The 20,042-nt window shown below is 26.9% G+C and overlaps 1 protein-coding gene and 1 long non-coding RNA gene across 5 annotated transcripts; both read right to left on the reverse strand.

The window, feature by feature from the left end:
* Nucleotides 1-813: 813 nt before the first annotated feature.
* Nucleotides 814-5,018, reverse strand: Poldip2 (DNA polymerase delta interacting protein 2). Of its 4 annotated transcripts, none has more exons than XM_074258141.1 (7): nt 4,892-5,018; nt 3,271-3,388; nt 3,030-3,185; nt 1,898-1,997; nt 1,486-1,827; nt 1,216-1,421; nt 814-1,098 (listed from the first exon to the last, which is right to left on the reverse strand). In XM_074258141.1, exons 2-7 carry the CDS (start codon nt 3,363-3,365, stop codon nt 990-992), a joined length of 1,008 nt encoding a protein of 335 aa, XP_074114242.1. In that variant the 5' UTR covers nt 3,366-3,388; nt 4,892-5,018; the 3' UTR covers nt 814-989. The 4 variants fall into 4 exon arrangements, with proteins under 4 accessions (XP_074114242.1, XP_074114243.1, XP_074114244.1 ...); XM_074258142.1 differs by having other exon boundaries at nt 3,271-3,366; nt 4,892-4,910; XM_074258143.1 differs by lacking the exon at nt 4,892-5,018 and adding an exon at nt 3,441-3,455 and having other exon boundaries at nt 3,271-3,366.
* A 936-nt stretch (nt 5,019-5,954) lies between these two features.
* On the reverse strand, nt 5,955-8,476 carry LOC141537262 (uncharacterized). Its single transcript, XR_012480896.1, has 3 exons — nt 8,173-8,476; nt 6,977-7,162; nt 5,955-6,902 (listed from the first exon to the last, which is right to left on the reverse strand). It is a non-coding gene; the product is annotated as an uncharacterized LOC141537262 (long non-coding RNA).
* Between the last annotated feature and the right edge of the window lie 11,566 nt (nt 8,477-20,042).

Genomic DNA, 20,042 nt, shown 5'->3' on the forward strand with positions numbered 1-20,042 from the left:
CAAGAAAAAATTTGGACAATTGCTTTTTTTTTTTTTTTAATTATTTACGCATAGAAAATTTTTCTTTCACATTTCTTGAGCTTAAAAATAATATATGTGTACTATTAGAAAAATATTTATTCATAGATTTTTTGTAAGTGGAAGTAGAAGAGCCGCGATTTAAAACCATTACCCAATATTTCTGATTGTCACAATAGGTTTGAGAGAAAAAAATATTTCAATTTTTTTAGAAAATTTACGGTTAAATTAGAAATTATACGAAGTTAAAATAAAATATTTATGAAGTGACCAATGGGAAAGATAAAAATGAGAAGGATCTTAAAACTTAAAATTTATCCAGAATGATGGTACACTTTCAGTTTGAAACAATTTATCATAATTTTGTTTAAAACAATCTAAGTTTAAAAAAAAAATTTAAGGAACAAGACTTGTGTTTTTCATAGACATTTAAATATATTTTACAAATATACAACGATTACTTCAATAATTTTTCATTAATTACTGACATCAAATTACAAATACGATGAATGATCATTAAAAAAGTACGAAATCTTTATACATTTCTAAGAATATTAATACAGCTAACACTCATAGTGAAATTTAATTTTTGTATTTATAAAATCTATTCAAGTGAATATCGATTAATACTCAACTTCTCTAGTACTATTATAATTATTTTATGTATTCATACTAATTTCAATTGCGACTTTTTAAAGCGAAAAAAAAAACTTGGATCAAGAATAAGAAAAAAAAAATTTAATCTAGTGATTATATCACACACATAGATCGTAAAATAAATTTAAAATCAACATCCAAGTTCTTATCTCTATTTTATCTACCAATTTTTACAGTTCAACTAAAGTCATTAAATTTATATATTAATGACTGTAAAATTAAAATTTAAACATGCTTATTTTCCTGAAAATAGAATAAACATGAAATAAAAATAACTATGTATTACTAAAATTGGTTTGATGATGACAATAATTTCATAAATCGACATTAGTTGATGATTCGTCAACTTTAGATTCTAGAGAGAAAGGAGGAATTCTGCAATCAAATGTGTACCCATCTTCTCTTTCTAAGCGAAATGTTCCCCTAAACAAAAAAAAGGACATAATTAGTTTTAAAACCATTCGGTTTCAGTTTTTCGATTAGAGATTTTGTTGAATCTACAATATATTTACTGATACTAGCAAACAATAAAATAATTACCACATGTGACCACTAGGAGCTTGCAAACTGACATGACTACTATATTGAAAAGCTGGTAATGTTTTTGATAATACTGGCTCTTGTCCGACAACCCCACGACCCCTCACCGTCTCTAAAGTACCAGATAAGCTAAATATTCTCCAGTGACGTTCTCGTAATTGTACACTAAGATCCCCTAAGTTTTCAAGTCTTATGCAGTAACGCCACTAGAATAAATAAATTTACTTATAAAACATTTAACAGTACTTTCTAATAATTTCTTCAACTTACCCAATAAACAGAAGTGGTTTGAGTTTCCCTGCAACCCATATAAAACGGAATGACAGTCACACGAATATTTTCGGTTATTTCTTTGTGAACGTCTGATAATTCAAGCCATGGATGATTTTTTTCTTGCCAAGCTCGGAGAGTTTCTTGAGCCATAAAAGGTGGATCTCTATCTGGACTGAATGTTAAAAATTTATCAAAAAGTTCATGTTGTAATGCTGTTTTGTCGTTAGTTGAGTAAGGTAAGATATCTTCATGTGCAACATAATCTAATCCAGGAATCGCATACAAACTTCTACTACTTTCATTATTTCCTAAAAACGTTACAGCTTCAGTTTGCGCTCTCTACAAAATAAAAAATAATTTCATTAACAAGTGCTTGATGTTAATTAAAATTTTTTTAAGTTTAACTTACAATAAAAGGACAATCACGTTGATCGATCAGGACTTGATAAAATGTGTGAGTTTTTCCTTTAACTTCTTTGCCTACACTATTTGGACTAATTTCATCAACTCTAAAAAAAATTTTTTTTTAAATAATTTGTGATTACATCTTATTTCAGGATTAGAAAAATATATCAAGATGTTTTTAAGAACGTTCTCAGGCAAGAAAAAGATACCTATAGCCTATGGCTATAGGAAAAAGACACCAATAGGTCACTAACTTCAAACTTCAAACATTTTTTTATAAAAAAGTGAATACGCTCGTATGTTATTTTTGATAAAAAATAGTTGTTATATCTTCAATTAATAATTCTCAGTAACAATCTTGTTTTAAGACAATCCTAAGAAAAGTACAATTGACATTGAATAAAACGTTTGCTTGAACGTCGGTCAGCCTAGGGTTTGTATGTAAAATATACAAATTTTAAATGTTAATATATCAAAATTTAGTGCCGCAAGGATTATTTAAAAAAATTCCTGCGTATAGAGGATACTTATGAGTAAAAGTACTGAAAATTTGAAAAAAATTTTAAGAAAACGGTTTTTTCTCAAAACGTCCTTAAAGCTTCTAGAAGATTAGAAAATGTGAAGAATTTTCTAAAAAGTTTTTTAACTTAAAAAAGATTTGTGTTCTTCGAATCACTCAGAATCTTTGAGATGTTTCTAAATTATAAAAATTATCTCCTGTTCTAGAATGTCTTGAAAAAAGAAAGTGAAATCTATGAACTTTCTAACACTTTTTAAAACTATCTCTATTTGAAGACTAATTATTTTTTATAATTTAACTCACTAATTTCATATTGTCAAATGTAGTTAACCAGAGTTACTTTGAGATACTGTTTAAAACATAATAAACCCAATTTTTTGAACAAATTGAAGTACCTTTCTACCATTTCAATAATTTAATTAATCTTATATTTTATGAAAAAAAAATTTTAAAGCCAATTCTGAATGTTATTATCTGAAGCGAAAAAAGTTACTTTGAGAAACTTAAGTTATTTTAATCGAGTCAATTGAAATAGTAAATTAAATCTGCAATAGTTAAGGATGTAATTGAAAATATTTTTCAAGTGTAAATACATGGTGTACTATGAATTACTTACCCATTTTTTTTATTGGGTAGATCACGATCATAAACTCGTGCAAGCCATGGGAACAAAATAACACCACGATATCCAAATACTCTGTGCAATATTAATTGTCCAGTTTCATATTTCCCTTGCAATTTAGGAGTTTCTAATTTTCCTACTTCTGCTAATCTAAACTCACGCGAAAAAAATACTTATATTATTATTAATTTAACAGAAAGAATAATTAATCACACGCGTTTAAATCAGTATTTACCTTATATATGTAGCATTTTGAATATTTAATAAATTATTCTTCGCTTTTAAAAGGATGCAATGAAAGCTTTTGCGATGGAATTGCATAAAGTTCATGCTAAAATTATAAATTTTTGATACTGGATGAAAAAAAAAACGATTATTATTATAAATTTGTAAAAAAATCATTACACATTGTAAAAAAATGATTACACATTATTGTTAGTATAAAATGTATACGTTATGCGCAATTACATACTATATATAAATTCTTGGTACTATAGTAACTTTACTATGCAAGATAGACATAAACAATCGCACTTATGAATTGGAATATGCGATTGAATTAACTAGGGAATGATCATCAATTCAAATTTATAAACTGTCAATTACAATATGTATATATATGTTTAGGCAAAAATAAAAAATTTTAAAACTAAAATGGACAGAATGTAAAAAATGTCGAAAATGTCAGAATAAAGTGTAAAGTAAATTATTTTATATGTAGCAATTGAAACAGAAATCCAGGTATAAATAAATAATTCCCTAAATAAAGTCACTACATTTGCAAGTGAAAAATAAACCATTCAAAATAAAAGTAAAAAGAAATAAGATATTGCATACTGGGATTTACAAATTAATTTATTCTGTAAAATAGCAATAGGTCGTTATAAATAAAAAAAATGAAGGGGTTGGTGAAAAATTCGATTAGAAAAATTGAAACGATTAAAACTGTGATTGACAAAATAATCTAAACAAAAACATGACAATCATAAAACGATACAAGTTTAAAGTGCCCGAGTTTAAAAAAAGAATTTCGATGTAACAAAAATTGGCAAAACAAAAATACATAAAGAAAAAAAGGTTCATATTAGCGAATATTTAATATTTATACTTGTAGCAGAACTTAACCTAACTATAAATTCAAAATAATTAAATTCAACAGTTTTCACTTAGACGTCGCTTTTTCCTTTTTAAAAACTGGACGAAAAAGAGTAAGCGAGAAAAACACTATTTATTTGATAAACATCATATTGTAGATAAGGTACCCAGTAAATTTGAATTTTCGAAATTCTTTATCTCGTAGCTCTAATTTATAGGAGTCAACTGTAAACGTATCCAAATAAATATACATTTGAAAAAATTGACGAACTGTAATTTTGTTTGTAAATTGTTCGTTAACATAAAATTAAAAGAATAATGAATATAAACAAATTAATTTAAAAAAATTCTCTTTTTAAAGCATGTTAAAAAATACCTTCAGTAAACTTAAAATTGTATAACAAATATTACTACAGTATTATTAATGATAGATAAATAAGAAATATGTTTTTAGCGAAAAACGTATACTTTTCGAGTTGAGAGAACCTACGACGTTCTCAGAATATATTTTGGAAAAAGAATTCGTAGTTCAGCAGATAAATTTAATCTTTATTGATATAAAATAATTATTCTGATTTGAATTTTGTCTACGAAACAGATGTGTAGACATATTCAAGACATTTTTACTTCTATTGATGATTTTCTGTATTGATTTTAATAATATACCTTTGTAAAAATTTTTTTCTATTTTTCCAAATAGATTTATAGATCACAAGAATGACTATGAATCATTGTCATAATGAAAAACTTTATTTACTTACTTTCTTAACCTATAAGTTTATTAATTTGTTTCCGTTACAATTTTTTTTCTTGATTTTTGTAAGAATTTCAAAAATACATACTTCATTTTGCCGGAGACGCATGCTCACAAAATAATATTTATTTATGTTGGTTACAGATGTTGATTACAGCTAGCAAATTGGATAAGTAAAGTTATCCTAGGCTACCCTTAGTTTGTTATAAGCGAAACTTACCGAAAACTAATATATCCGAAAAGACACAAACTGTGCTGTCATCTATCGAAAAATTCTTTTTTCGACTAGAAACGATACGAAGAGGCAAAATTCGATTGGACACATTCCGAAAAAAATATTGACAATTATAATAAATTTTGTTTATCAGAAAATTATTAAACCGAAAAGACAAAATCCGAATCGTCATTGATAGAAAAATCTTTTTTCCGTTTCGCAATAACTAGAAAACTTAACTCTCGATTGGACACTTTCCGAAAATTTTTTTAGATGATAAAAAAAAAAACTTCAGTATCGATGAACACCTTTGTACAGTCGGCAATGTGAATTTTAAGTGATAATGGGCAAAATATTTTCAGTGATTTTTTGTCTGTTGAAAAATATGAATTGATAAATTAAAAAAAAGTAATTAAAATATCGTAGAGTAAATTGGATTTAGAAAATTCAATGCTTCAAATTAAAAAGATTTTATATTACGTAACCTTTTTAACCTTTTTTTTGTTATTGAAATTAGCAGCCACGACTGATTCCTCATTTTATTGAGCAGAATTTTTATTGCAAAACAAAAATCAACAGCAGTCTCAACAAAAACCAAAATTTGAAATTATAATACCTCAAATGATTATAATAAAATTATATTTTCCCTGAAACTAATTTATTATTAATTATTATATTTCATTCCTTAAGTAGTTGCATATCTCAAAAATTCTTATCTTCACTTAAATTATTATTATGATTATTATTCCTTACTTACTTATAAATTTTTACAAAACTATATTAAAAAATATTAATTGTCAAAGTGAAAAAAAAAATTTTTTCTAACAAAGTTTTCTTATTTTCGGACTTTTGGAAGACCTGGCGGAAAACTTCAAAAAAATTGTACCAATTCTTGAGATTTCCCGGATCAGAGTTGTAGACAGTGGCCCCACTTTGGGCTGTTACAAATCTAAGCTTCTTTTCTCAAGTATGTCGAACTTACACCGGGACCAGAAGTCATACTGCGGGCAGAAAAAAAGCACCGTCGAGTGCGACCAATGCAAGAAACAATTCATGCGCGAAGATGTTTTGTTCTGTCACCAGACCAATTTTTGCAGATAACATTAGTGTGACAAACAGATTAAGTAGTAGTAAATAAAAATGGATAATAAGGAAAAAGGACAAGAAAGTGAGAAAGAATGTAAGTGGAAGTCAGTATGGGTTATGCTAGAGTATAGTAAAAAAGCAATGTACCAAACAAATAATGAAATGCAAACCAAAAAGTAATTGAATTTAATATAATTTTATTTAATTTAATATAATTGAACACTATGTAAACTACATAAACTAAACCAAATAGAATGACTGCGCTGCTGATCAATCTATTTGGAAATTTTATATATTTTTTTTGTAAAACACTGTCAATGTGATACAAATAAAAACCATTATTATTATTAGTAAGAATTTACCAGTAATATGAGTCTTAATGTATTTATTATTCATAAAAATTTATAAATTAAATTTTTTAATTAAAAAAAATTATAATAAAAAGTTATGAAATTGTTTAAAAAGTTTGTAAATCATGCAACAATAAGAATTTCTTAATTATTATTTTTTTTCCTCAACTGAAACTCTATCATCCCATCCGTTTCAATATTATAATGGGGGCATTGTAATTTTGTTCTTTCAGTTATTCTAGTCTGATTTCCCGCTGTGACAATCCGAACGGCACACCTTTTGCAAGTTAAGCCCTGGTTGCATGCATTCCACATAATGCTTACAGGTTGTTCGGCGCAGATTTCGCAATTTAAGCAGTAGCCCTCACCTATATAACAAAAAACAAATGAACTTTTAACAAATTATAGGCGAAAAATTTTCTAAGACAGAATTCTTAATCACCTTCAGTGTCAGTTGGTAAAAAGATGCGTTCGGTCCTCGCAATTGTCTTGTTGCATACTGAACACAATTTATGACTCCGTCCAGACGCACAAACAGAACACATCTCGACGTGTTTACAGGGGAAATTTATGGCTGTTACCAATTTTACTTTACAGCGGCTGCATTGTGAATCATATAAATGATTACCTGAAATAATTATATACTCAATGATGAATATTATCTATATTATTAAGAGAATAAGCGAAATTTTGTGGCCAGTGTATTTATATGATAAAATGGGTTTTCACAATTAAATTTGGTATCGTTGGAAAGGTCTTGACCTAAAGTTGTGCCTTTTTAATGTTTCATTTGCTTCTCTAAAGTCATTTATTTATTACAATAAGTTTTCGCAGTAATTATAAATAGATTTGAATTTAGTGATAAACAAAATTTGTTAATTTTTTTATTTTGTTTTGTGTACACGTCAATGAAGTTATATGTCTAAAATTTATTTATATAATCAAGAGACTAAGTTAAATTCTGTAACGGGTATATCTTTATCGTAAATTAGATTAGATATTTTTATTTAGTGAAAGTCATTTTTAATTTAGATAATTAATAGAGAAATGAAAATTTTGTGACGAGCATAGTATTATTAAAAAAAAATTTTTTTGTAGTTTAATTTGATATCATAAGAAAGGTCGAGACAAAAATTAGTGTCTTTTGGTTTTATATGTTTTTTAGTATTTAATTTTTTATGCAAAGTTTTTGGAGGAGTTTTTAATACTTTTTTGGTTCTTTAAATTTGTTCGGTCACATTGATTCGATCCTGTGATAGCACTATTATTTTTTAAATTTATTTAAAAAGTACCTAAACTATTAGTGTCATTATAAATATAAAAAAAAACATTAAGCAAAAGTTTTCTTATTCATCATTCGTAAATCTCGGCGGTCGCATATTGAGTGTAGGTTGCCGGTAACAATTAAATCCGAACAAAAACAGTTTCACTGTAAAAAATTGCGCCAAGTCCACGTTCATAAAACTCATCTCAATAACATCTGTACTTTGCAAAAAAAATAAGACTCGTTACAATAATTTTCATTCTATACAAAAAAAAGTTAAATACAAAAAAATACCAAGAAACCGTCATAATGTTGAAAAAATTGAAAAAAATTTGTTGAAAATTTAAAAATTAAGAAAAAATTTTTTATCGTACTTGGCGCGCGTCATTGAGTACCCCAAATTTTTTCAGGATACATGAACATCCTTTTAATGTTTCAACATTTATAAGTAAGTCAACCTATAAAATGCATAAATGTAATTAATGAAATATTATTTTATGATACGTTTAACAAAAGTTAGGTAAAATCAACATGGCATACGTATTTTATTTGAAATTTTTAAATTCTCCGCCCATCGTTTATGATTTCAATAAAACGCCCTCTCCTGTTCGGTTATGCAATTTGCTTACAAGTGAATACGCCTGCATACATTGACTCTGTCGTGGAATTACTGCGAAAATTGAGTTGATTAAAAAATAAAACGTATGGCCGACTAAATTGAGAAAATGCGGTGTGATTGCCAATCAAAATGTGTTAATTACAATTAAACGAAGCATGATCAAGTTTCTTTATGAAAGCTTAATGACGGAACTGAAAAAAATTGAATTAAAAAATTTTGTGTTATTTCAGATATCTTCACCAGACTACCATATTGACAGATATTTTCACTAAAAATCTGAAAAAAATTTTCGAAACGGATTTTTCACTGAAACTGATATTAATCCAGTAAGCAGTGTTTTTAATTCGTTGAGTATACTTCACTGATGTGAATCTATAAACATAACAATGTATGAAATCATATATTATATAATTAGAGCTGATAAGATATAATATATATATATATATTAGGGTGGGTCAAAAAAATCGAATAATTTATTTTTGATTTTATACTCTGAAAAATAGGTTCGTAGACACCTAAAAAGAATTCTCTCCAAGTATAAGCTCTTAATTATAACGGGAAGGTCCTCCGCTTTGCGGGTTTCTATTTTTTTCGAATAATCAGATAAAAAAATTTATATCTCGCTTCCAACTGCTTGGAAAAATATTCCGTGGCATAGATTTTGTGAGAAATTGAATGCTTTACAAAAAAGGTCTCTTATGACTTTTTCAAAAACTCAACCGATTAAAAGATATTCATAGTTGAAGTTTGGCTATTTTAAGGAAAATATTCGTTTTTATTATGAATTTTATAAGTCGATGAAAAAAATTATTTCGGATTGCGGAACTCATGATTTTGTAGGAAATTTACTGCTCTACAAAAATGGTCTCTTATGATTTTTTGATTAAGTGAAGCCGTTACGAGATATTCATCGTCAAACATTAACGAATATCAATATTTCCAGTTTTTGATCAATAATTCGATAAATTTTAATTTAAACTATGAGTTTCAGGAAAATTTACATAAATTTGAGTTTCGATCGATAAAGAAATGTTATAATAAGTTAGATAAAGAATTATTGGAATTATCATTGATTTTCCTTGGAGAAATGCCTCAAGAAAAGATTTCTTTCAAACGTCCTGGTGCTGTTCATCATGCTAGATGGATGGCTAAGGCCATTTATAGTTTGAAAATGTATCTATTCAGAGATGAATTCAAACTCTCTCAGAAAGAATTGCATGGTCTTCGTCATTTCTGTATTTTTATAGTCACATTGTATTTAAAAGCTTGGTTTTCATCAACTTCTGCAACAACTGTTGCTTATCATGACTTGCAGTTTATGAAAAATTTATTGGAGTACAAACATATCAATCCTTTGATTTCTTCAGCTACGTGTGAAAAAATGATTTCGCACTTATGGTATTTGAGCGATGAACTTGCCATTTTATCACTGTTTGACGATGGCGTTCCATTAGAAGTAAAAAAGTATTGTTGAAGCTGTTAATACTCGTGAAGGTACAGATTCTAAAGCTAAAAGATTTGTAATTGCTAAAAAGATTTGAATTCATTGGCGCAGAGAACTCTGAGTGACTTTGTGTCTAAAAAGTCATTAAATCTTTTCAAAATCTTCGATCTACCGTATGACTTTCTTGATGTCGATGTTGAATTATGGCCTACTAATGAGAGTTATCTCGAAAATAAAGAATACTTTCAACAACTAAAAGTTGTCAATGATTCAGCAGAGCGAGCTGTTGCATTAGTCAGTGAATATAATCAATGCTTGACAAAAATGAAGAACAATTCCAGTACTTATTGCAAGTTGTCAAAGAACATCAAAAACATTCCCAAATTGTAATAAAAGAAATTATTTATAGTAATAGCGTACTGTTATGTTAAAAATATAGACAATTATATTGCAATTGATAATTCAATAAAAAATTTATCTATAAAAAAGTTAAATACTGGTTGTTTCTCACTTGATTCAATACTTTTCATATTAAATTTGACAAAGAAATATGTCATTTACTTCAAATTAAACTAATCATTGGCTATATGTCGAAAAAAAATGCTCTAATTTCTTGTTTTAATGCAATCAAACAAGCTCAAGACTGAAAACAATATTAAAAAATTGTTTATAACATTTCTTTATCGATCGAAACTCAAATTTATGTAAATTTTCCTGAAACTCATAGTTTAAATTAAAATTTATCGAATTATTGATCAAAAACTGGAAATATTGATATTCGTTAATGTTTGACGATGAATATCTCGTAACGGCTTCACTTAATCAAAAAATCATAAGAGACCATTTTTGTAGAGCAGTAAATTTCCTACAAAATCATGAGTTCCGCAATCCGAAATAATTTTTTTCATCGACTTATAAAATTCATAATAAAAACGAATATTTTCCTTAAAATAGCCAAACTTCAACTATGAATATCTTTTAATCGGTTGAGTTTTTGAAAAAGTCATAAGAGACCTTTTTTGTAAAGCATTCAATTTCTCACAAAATCTATGCCACGGAATATTTTTCCAAGCAGTTGGAAGCGAGATATAAATTTTTTTATCTGATTATTCGAAAAAAATAGAAACCCGCAAAGCGGAGGACCTTCCCGTTATAATTAAGAGCTTATACTTGGAGAGAATTCTTTTTAGGTGTCTACGAACCTATTTTTCAGAGTATAAAGTCAAAAATAAATTATTCGATTTTTTTGACCCACCCTAATATATATATATATATATATTGGCCACGTCTAATCATATATAATCAGATTTACTTATGCATTATTATATATGATCATATATAATTATTTTTACTCATATATGTCTGATAAAAAAATGCTTTCGAGAATAACAAATTCATTTCATAAATACATAGAGAAATGGAATAGTACGGTAATGGTTCGTTACAATATTAGGATAATCAATTCATGACAATATTAAATAAAAAAATCGCAGGCGTATGGAGGGCTCGAACTCAAATCTTTTTAGCTGGAAGCCGTCTGGAACGCTGCTCACTCGTCCAAGTCACCAGCATTAATATTGAAAGACATAAATTTATTAGACTTTTAACAACAGAAAGTACTGGTTTTTATAAAAATTTTTGCAATTTCATCAAATTCCGGAATTCAATAGATTTTTGTAAAGTTTAAAAACTTATTAAATTTGATCAAAGTACAATAAAATTACAAAAAAATTATGTCATTATTAAAAAAAATTAGAAAATAGTCACTGTCCAATAAATTTTTCGGTAATTATTAACAGGCTATATGTCAGTGTCAAAACAATCGTATTGCCAGTCTAAAAAAAAACTTTTTAAGGTCCCAAGAGTATTATCGCAAGATGTTTTGGTCATATATGTTTGATCATTCCAAACCTCATGTATAATCATATATGATCAGACAAAAATTTTTTTTCATCGTGTATACGATACTACTTGACGTACAAATTCATAGAAATTGACGTAATAATTAATTTGGATATCTAAATCGAAACATTGTCAAGTTTGGTAACTAAATAAAATTGTGTAATATCGTTATAATATTCTGATCGTTTCATTTTGTTTATAATTATTGGACCTACTAATTCTTGAATTTCATTTTTTTCACTGGAAACCGACGAACGAAATGCTACTACGTTGGTCATCATTAATTTTTGACTTCTTTAAACCATAAAATTTGAAAGTAAAGTAACAATGAAAGTGAACTTTGAAGTATTACGACAAATTTATTTTTACTTTAAATAAAAGTCATTAGAAAATTAATTTTTTCAAGTTGTATATTTTTTTCCTGTGATTTTTAATGCACAATTATAGACTGTATACATATAGTGAATAGGTTCATGTACGAAAAGCATTTTAAAAAACAGCTGTAGTAAAAACTATGTCATGATTGATATGTAATTTTTTTAAGAGAATTTAGGAGAAAAATTGAAGCATACATTTTTACCGACATATATTACGCATGACTTTATTTTCTTCACCAGATATATTATATATAGACATTTACAATTTTCTGAAACTTACGTTCTATATGATAGGAATTTTATATTTTCTATTTTTGATTTTAAATACAATTTTCGATGCTGATCAACTCATAATTGATATAATAAAGTTTTTATTAAAATAGTTTTAGTGTACGTAAGATTAGGAGAAATCTTTAAATTTGTCAAAGATGAGATGAATAACAACTTTGATTATAAAAACTGATTGAGAAGAATTAATTTTTAATACTCTTTAATCAACATTTTTAAATAGAGATGTGACTAAATAAACAAACTGTTAATGTTGATTAATATATTAATATATATCATTGAAATTATAAAAGGATACGTTTTCCACTATGTAACATCTTATTATGTACATTTATATAATAAAGATGGAAAAAACTTTAAGAAGTATATTAATAATTGATTAATTTTTTCCAATGAAGGTAATTTATTATTTATATTAAATTATTTACACATTCAGATCCCTATGAAGTTTTATCGGATCTGACTTTAGTTTTGCTGTAGTTTTATCTTAATTAATTTCGATTTTATCCGAACTTATTCTAAATTTACTGACAGTTTAATCTAATTTTTAATAACTCCATTGTGACTCATGCAAATTTCACGTTGACTTCACGCTAGTTTAAATCTGAATGAATTCTGATTTGATTATTATTTTACTCTGATTTCATTTTAATTTCATGTTGATTCCACTTTGAAGCCATCTTGATTTTATGTAAAATTCACTTTGATTCTAATCTGGTTCCATTCTGGTATCACTCTGGTTCCACTTCGGTTTCATTCTGGATTCACTTTGATTCCACTCTGGTTCCACTTTAATTACATTCTGAGTCCAATTTGATTCCACTCTAGTTCTAGTCTGGGTCCACTCTGGTTTCACTATAGTTTCATTCTGAGTCCAATCTGATTCCACTCTGGCTTTAGTCCGGGTTCACTTTGGTTTCACTTTAGTTTCATTCTGAGTTCAATTTGATTCTACTCTGGCTTTAGTCTGGGTTCACTCTGGTTCCACTTTAATTTTATTCTGAGTTCACTTTGATTCCACTCTGGCTTTAGTCTGGGTGCACTCTGGTTTCATGCTGGAAAATAGGCACAAAACCACTCTGGAAACACTCTGGAACCATCATGATTCCATAATGTTTCCAGAATTTTTTCAGACTGATTTCAGAATGATTTGAAAGTCGCAAGGGTATCATCAATCAGTATGAAAGTAACTCAAGCAAATGAAATAAAATTAATAAATAAATAAATAGCTTCTTTGTCAGCTGCTTAAGGTTTAAAATGATTTATTACATGCAATTTGATAGGAAGTAGTATTCGAAATAATTAGAAGGTTAAGAAATTAAATTATTTAATACTTTTAAAATTTTTTTTTAAATTAAGTTTGTCGTATTTTTAATAATTTTTTTTTTATTTAACAGCAATTAAAAAAAAATTTGTAGATTAAAATATAAAAACAATCAGAAAAATTTATTAAGTAATTAATAACAATATTACAATTAATATAAATCTAACAATGGATAAAAATAACAAGCTGCGATTATCTTTTTTTTTTCTATTAAACGTTTTTGCTTAGAAAAAATATTCATTTGATGATTAAACTTTTTGTCCAAAAAAATCGATGACTAATTTATTTTTGTACAGTAACCGATACAGATAGTACGTTATTTCAAATTTTTAAATCACCATGTTTGATATTTTTTTTTAATTTATTGTCTACTTACCAATTTTTCAAGAATTATTTTATATGCAATGTCAAGTTCGATGTGAAAACTAAATTTCATGACAGTTTACACTATCTTAATAATCATTAAGTTTGCGTTATTCAACACAATGTCAGTTTTTAAAAGATCCTTTTATAACAATCAACTATGCGTGACGCGATATTAAAAAATGATGTTCATCAAAGAATAAACAATAAAACATTGATACCCGGCACCGACTGAACAGCATAGCACACTTCTTTTCATGTTCGAATGAGTCGCGTGCTCGGCACATGGAATAAAAGACAACTGTTTGCTCATGCGCAGGTTTTCCACGCACCCCCTCATGCATTCTCTATGCCCCGTATCCACATTTTCTGGGACACAAGCCCGCGACGCAAGTACGAACCGCTCACCTCACGTGGATGCGTGTGTTGTACGAAAAATTAATATAAGCAAGACAATAGTCGGCTTTCATTAACTCAGTATTTTTGACATCGTGGTACATATACGTACATATAAATATGTATAAAGTAATAATTTTTTAAGTAGTTTACTATACACAGTGAACTGTTTTTGTCTACAAAATATTGAATAAATATCGGAATCAAACGTAAGTAACCTTAAATTTTTATTTATATTGATTTTTGAATAACACTACATTTTTTTAACCAACCATACTTTTTTTTTTTTTTTACTTATACACAGGCAATACGTAATGGAACGAAAATTAAGTAACTCCAGGACATCAGTATATAAGAGAAATAAAAAAAAAATTAAACAATTTTTAATTACATTTCCAATTACAAATGGTCGACCTATCCCTCGATGCAGTCTTACATCACAGGTGATTCAGGTTAGTTACAGTAATTACTTGGAATAAATTTATTTAATGTTTCTTCATTAAATAAATAAAAAAAAAAATTTCTAACATAACCATTACTTGGTTTAAAATCAATTCACTATAAAGTTTCGTTTTCTAAAATTTATCTTTTTTGAGATACTTTGTTTAAAAAATAAAAAAAAGATTAAAAATCCATACACATCCACCCCAATCAAATACTTAGTTTTTATCTGTAGATAAGTTATGACACTTATTAAAAGTTTTTTTTTATCGAAAATTGAAAAAAAAAAATCTTTCATAAACTCAAGTGAATAAGAAGTAATAAGAATTCTAAACATTAGAAAAAAAATTTCTTTAAAATGAAAGTTGTACTATGAAAATTTTTAATATTTTTGAAACGTCGAGAAAAAAAGTCAAAGTTCATTTACAATAATTTTTCTTGAATTTTGTAACTCCTTGGGTAGTTTGAATTATTTAAAATTTTGTGAGCATCTTCAGTCGAAATCTTTTTTTTTCTTCCGACTAATTTTTTTTTTTCGTGAAAAAAATGAAAATAATAAAAAATTCATGGTGAAACTGTGTAACAAGTTTATTTTTTATAAAGATTATTACAACAATATCATGCAATTAGTTAGGCACAGTGTTAACTTGAAATGTAATTCTTAAATCTTGTCACATTTTATTAAACCATTGGTTTCAATGCAATAGCTACTCGCGTCTATAATTTATCAATATTGTCAATATAGTTTTTGACTTTACGGGCACTTAGAACATATTTATCATCAAAAATTTCATAGTAGTGCGATATTTAGTTTGCTATATTCTATATCTGAGATGATAATTCCGATTACAAAAGTTTAAAATAGTAAATAATATATTTGGTTACTAAAATTTATACATTATGAAAATGGTACTCCTTAGAATGAAGCATCTGTACATCCCGCATGGAAAAATATATATGCGAAGAATATATGCAAATATATTTCCCATATATTTTTTCGCGCTAAATATATGCTCACATATATGCGTAGATATATGTTTACATATATGCGTGCATATATGTTTACATATATGCGTGCATATAAGTGTCTAGAGATATACAGAAAAAAATTTAACTTTAATCAAGAAAATAATTTTGAAAAATTTAACTTTCTTGATTTGAGTAAAAATTCTCCAACTTAGAAATTTTTTTCAGTGTATGCTTACATATATGTATACATATATGTCTACATATATGTAAGCATGTATCTCTGCATATATATCAGCATCTATGTGAAAAATATATGTTGACATATTTTTTTTTGCGTAAATATAAGCGGTATATATATTATATATGCGACATATATTTTTGACATATATATTTCTCCATGCGGAATATTCTGATCCAAATGATAGTATTTACCATCAAGCATATTTAACCCTTCACCACTCACATTATGTTTTCAAGTTCCGTCACTTGTTTCGTAAGTTCTGGGTTGTTGTGTTAATCCGTTGAGGACACACCTGGAAAAAATTACGTTGAGGACTCTCAACAAAACAGTTCTAATTCGTTTCCTATGTGATGTATTGACTTATAATTGGCACCACACTTTAATATAACATTCCCTCTAAATATCTTACTAGTTATTGCACGACTCATGGATGCGAAACATCAGAGAGTGCTTTACGATCGAAAAATTTTTTTCGCCTCATTTCGGCAACTATTTTTATTATCATAGCCTTGTTAGTTCACGGAATCAAGATATTTTGCATACTATTGTCAAGATAATTTAATGGAAATTAGTTCCATACTTTTTGAAAATTAATTTTGTGCAATAGAAACGGAAAAAAACATCAAAATAGGTCAAAAAATTTTCTTGTCTGTCATGTATGAAACTCCGGAAACACTGTAAGTTTCAAAAAAATCTATTATTTGAGTTAAATTTTTTTTTTTTTAATTCTTAATGATAAGTGTAGGTCACTGAATGCGAATGGCTAGGTAATTCAGTGTCGTTTAATTACAATTAATAAAAAACAAAAACCAGCAGACTGTATATCTGTATATCTCCATGTAAAATTAACATGGATGGTGATATATCTATAGATATTACGTACATTTATTCCACCAGGGGCGCATGCGCATTATCTTCTTAGTACAACTGTTTTTTTTTTATTTATTTTTTTTTATTATTTCATAATCAAATGAGCATTATGAGTCGTGCACTTTTGGATTTTCCAAAATATTTTTTTTTTTAATTTCTAATAAATTAAAAATACCGAAATACGAATTCCGGTCAGTCACTTAAAATGAGAATAAGACATTTAAACATGCAAAATAATATAGAAAGATTTAGTTTTTTGTCATAAAACTTTTTTATTATAATTATTACAATAAAAAAATAAAAGTATCTTCAAGAATATCAATGAAATAAGTCGTAAATGAGACTGAGTCTCATTTATAAATCTCCTTCTAGATTTAAAATTGCCTCAAAGTTCACCTGGGGTCCACTGGACCCCACGTGTCCTCAACAGGTTAAACCGAGTCCAATCTTGCCAAATACTTTTCGCTGTTCTGTACAAAACGAATTAAAATCTTTTTTGAAATATCTCAAATAATGAAATCAATATTCTCCATATTCGTAAAGTTATAAAAAAACTTAATAAACATTAATTTAACCTTTTATGAGTTTGTATATTATTCAAATATAGTTATACAGAATAATGAATACGTACAGAAAGAGAAATAAATAATTACAATTATTATCATCCTGTTTTAATAGTTGCGAATCTTGACATGTTATCGTCTAAAATCAATTTATTGTAATAATTACTATCACGATAATAATAGTAACCATAATGATGGTGATTATTACTAGTGCTGTATAATTTGGCCGGCTTCACCGGCCAGAAAGTTTAATCAGGTTAATTATTTCATCGGGCAGCTGGGTAATCCAAATTAACCGGTTAAATTAGTTAAACGGTTAACTGATTAACCGGTTAAACGGTTAACTGATTAACCGGTTAAATGGTTAATCGGATAAATTGTAAATTTATATTTTCCATTATGTAAATAATAAATTATTATTAAATCTAATATTTTGAACATATTTACACTGATATTTATTTATTTTATGTTTTAATTTAAGATAATTATTTATTATGGATTTTTATATAACTGAATGATAATTTTTTTGTTTTTTAACATGATATTGTGGATCATTCCATGTCAAATCGACCAATGGTTGGAATCAACCCCTTTCGATTTGGATAAATTTTGGTCAGAATAATTCTTTTATCATATAATTTCTAATTTTTTTTAACGCATGATATATTTCGTCCGTTTCTTTACTTCAATTATAGTTTTTTACGCCAATTAACTCAAAAAGATATTAATTTCTAATAAAAATCAGAAACAATGTGATGAGAATCTCAATTTTTTTTTCGTTCTTTCGAAAACTTGTTCACTTACAAATTTCTGCACATTAATGTTGCTCAATCTCAAATTTCAAATTATTTCCACGTTAATAAGACAATAAGTGGCGTCAACAACTTTGAATGAAGTAAAAAAACGACAAATAACGAATCATATCATGCGTTAAGCCTGACTTTAAGATTACGTTCAAAAATAAAAAATAGTTATTGTAATAAATTTATTGTTTAATATTTGCATGTTGTGCATTTAACTTTATAATGCTCAAAATTAGAATACTATGCATCTGCTTAACTTTACCTTATTTAGAGTTGCAAAAAAACAAAAAAACTTTTTTTTAAATCAAAAATTCATATTTAAAAAAAAAAAAAAAACAAAAAATACAATTCTAAAAATCTCAGGATCTTGCAAGATTAGTATAAGGTATTATCCGAAAAAATTGAGCCAAAATTTTAATGTTAATCGTCATTTATGACGATTTTCAAAAATTCAAAATTAAGAATTTTTCAAAATATTTTCACAAATATTTTTTTTTAATAGTCCCAAGTGTCCCCTTTCAAATAAACAAAAGGCCATTCCTGTATGTATAATAGCGTTTGAGATATTACAAAATCATAATTGAAAAACTGGAAAAATCGCGAAATTTTGAAATTGCATATCTTTTGAAAAATTTTTTTTTCCTTTGGCAGAACTTCGTTATATGATAAAAGAAATATTCTGACCAAAATTTATCCAAATTGAAAGGGGTCGATTCCAAACATTGGTTGATTTGACATAGAATGACCCATAATATTATGTTCAAAAACAAAAAAATTATCATTCAGTTATATAAATATCCATAACAAATAATTATCTGAAATTAAAATATAAAATAAATAAACAGTGTAAATATGTTAAAAATATTAGACTTAATAATAATTTATTATTTATATAATGGAAAATGTAAATTTACAATTTAACCGATTAACCATTTAACCGGTTAATCAGTTAACCGTTCAACTGATTTAATCGGTTAACTAGTTAATCGGTTAAATTGGTTTAACCGGTTAATTTGGATTAACCAACTGGCCGATAAACTAATTAAACTGGTTAAACTTTCTGGCCGGTTAAGCCGGCCAAATTGCACAGCACTAATTATTACTATCACCTCAATAGTAGTAGCTACCACCCCTAAAATTATATTTTTCTTTAATTTACAAGATGGTGACCATTACTTTCTAGATGGTAAATATTACTATCGTGGTGATAAATATTACTAAAAATGATGGTAACTGTAATCATCAATTAATTTTGGTCAATAACATTCTTAGGCTAGTAAATACTAAGAGAAAATAACAATAATTATAATTATTCATTTTTCTCCGCGTATGCTTATAGGGCACATAAAAATATAACCAAGAATAACTTGGTTACATAAAAATTTGGCTATTTGGCACCGCTTATTAACTCCTACCGGGTGGCGTGGTGCCTTTTCTCTATTTTTGTATCCTTGATTTCTTTTTTTTTTAATGAAAAAAATTTTTTTTGTTAATTTTCTTTATAAGAAAATTTTGTAGAATCTTATAGAAGCATTGCAGTTTTTCAATTTAATTTATACTGAAAATTCTATACATCTATTTATATATAATAAATATATACTATATTTAGTATATACTAAATAATTTATACATACTGAATAATTG

Source organism: Cotesia typhae, unplaced genomic scaffold, assembly GCF_013202065.1.
Source record: "Cotesia typhae breed Kobodo isofemale line unplaced genomic scaffold, CoteBio_Ctyphae scaffold_70, whole genome shotgun sequence".
Lineage (NCBI taxonomy): Eukaryota > Metazoa > Arthropoda > Insecta > Hymenoptera > Braconidae > Cotesia > Cotesia typhae.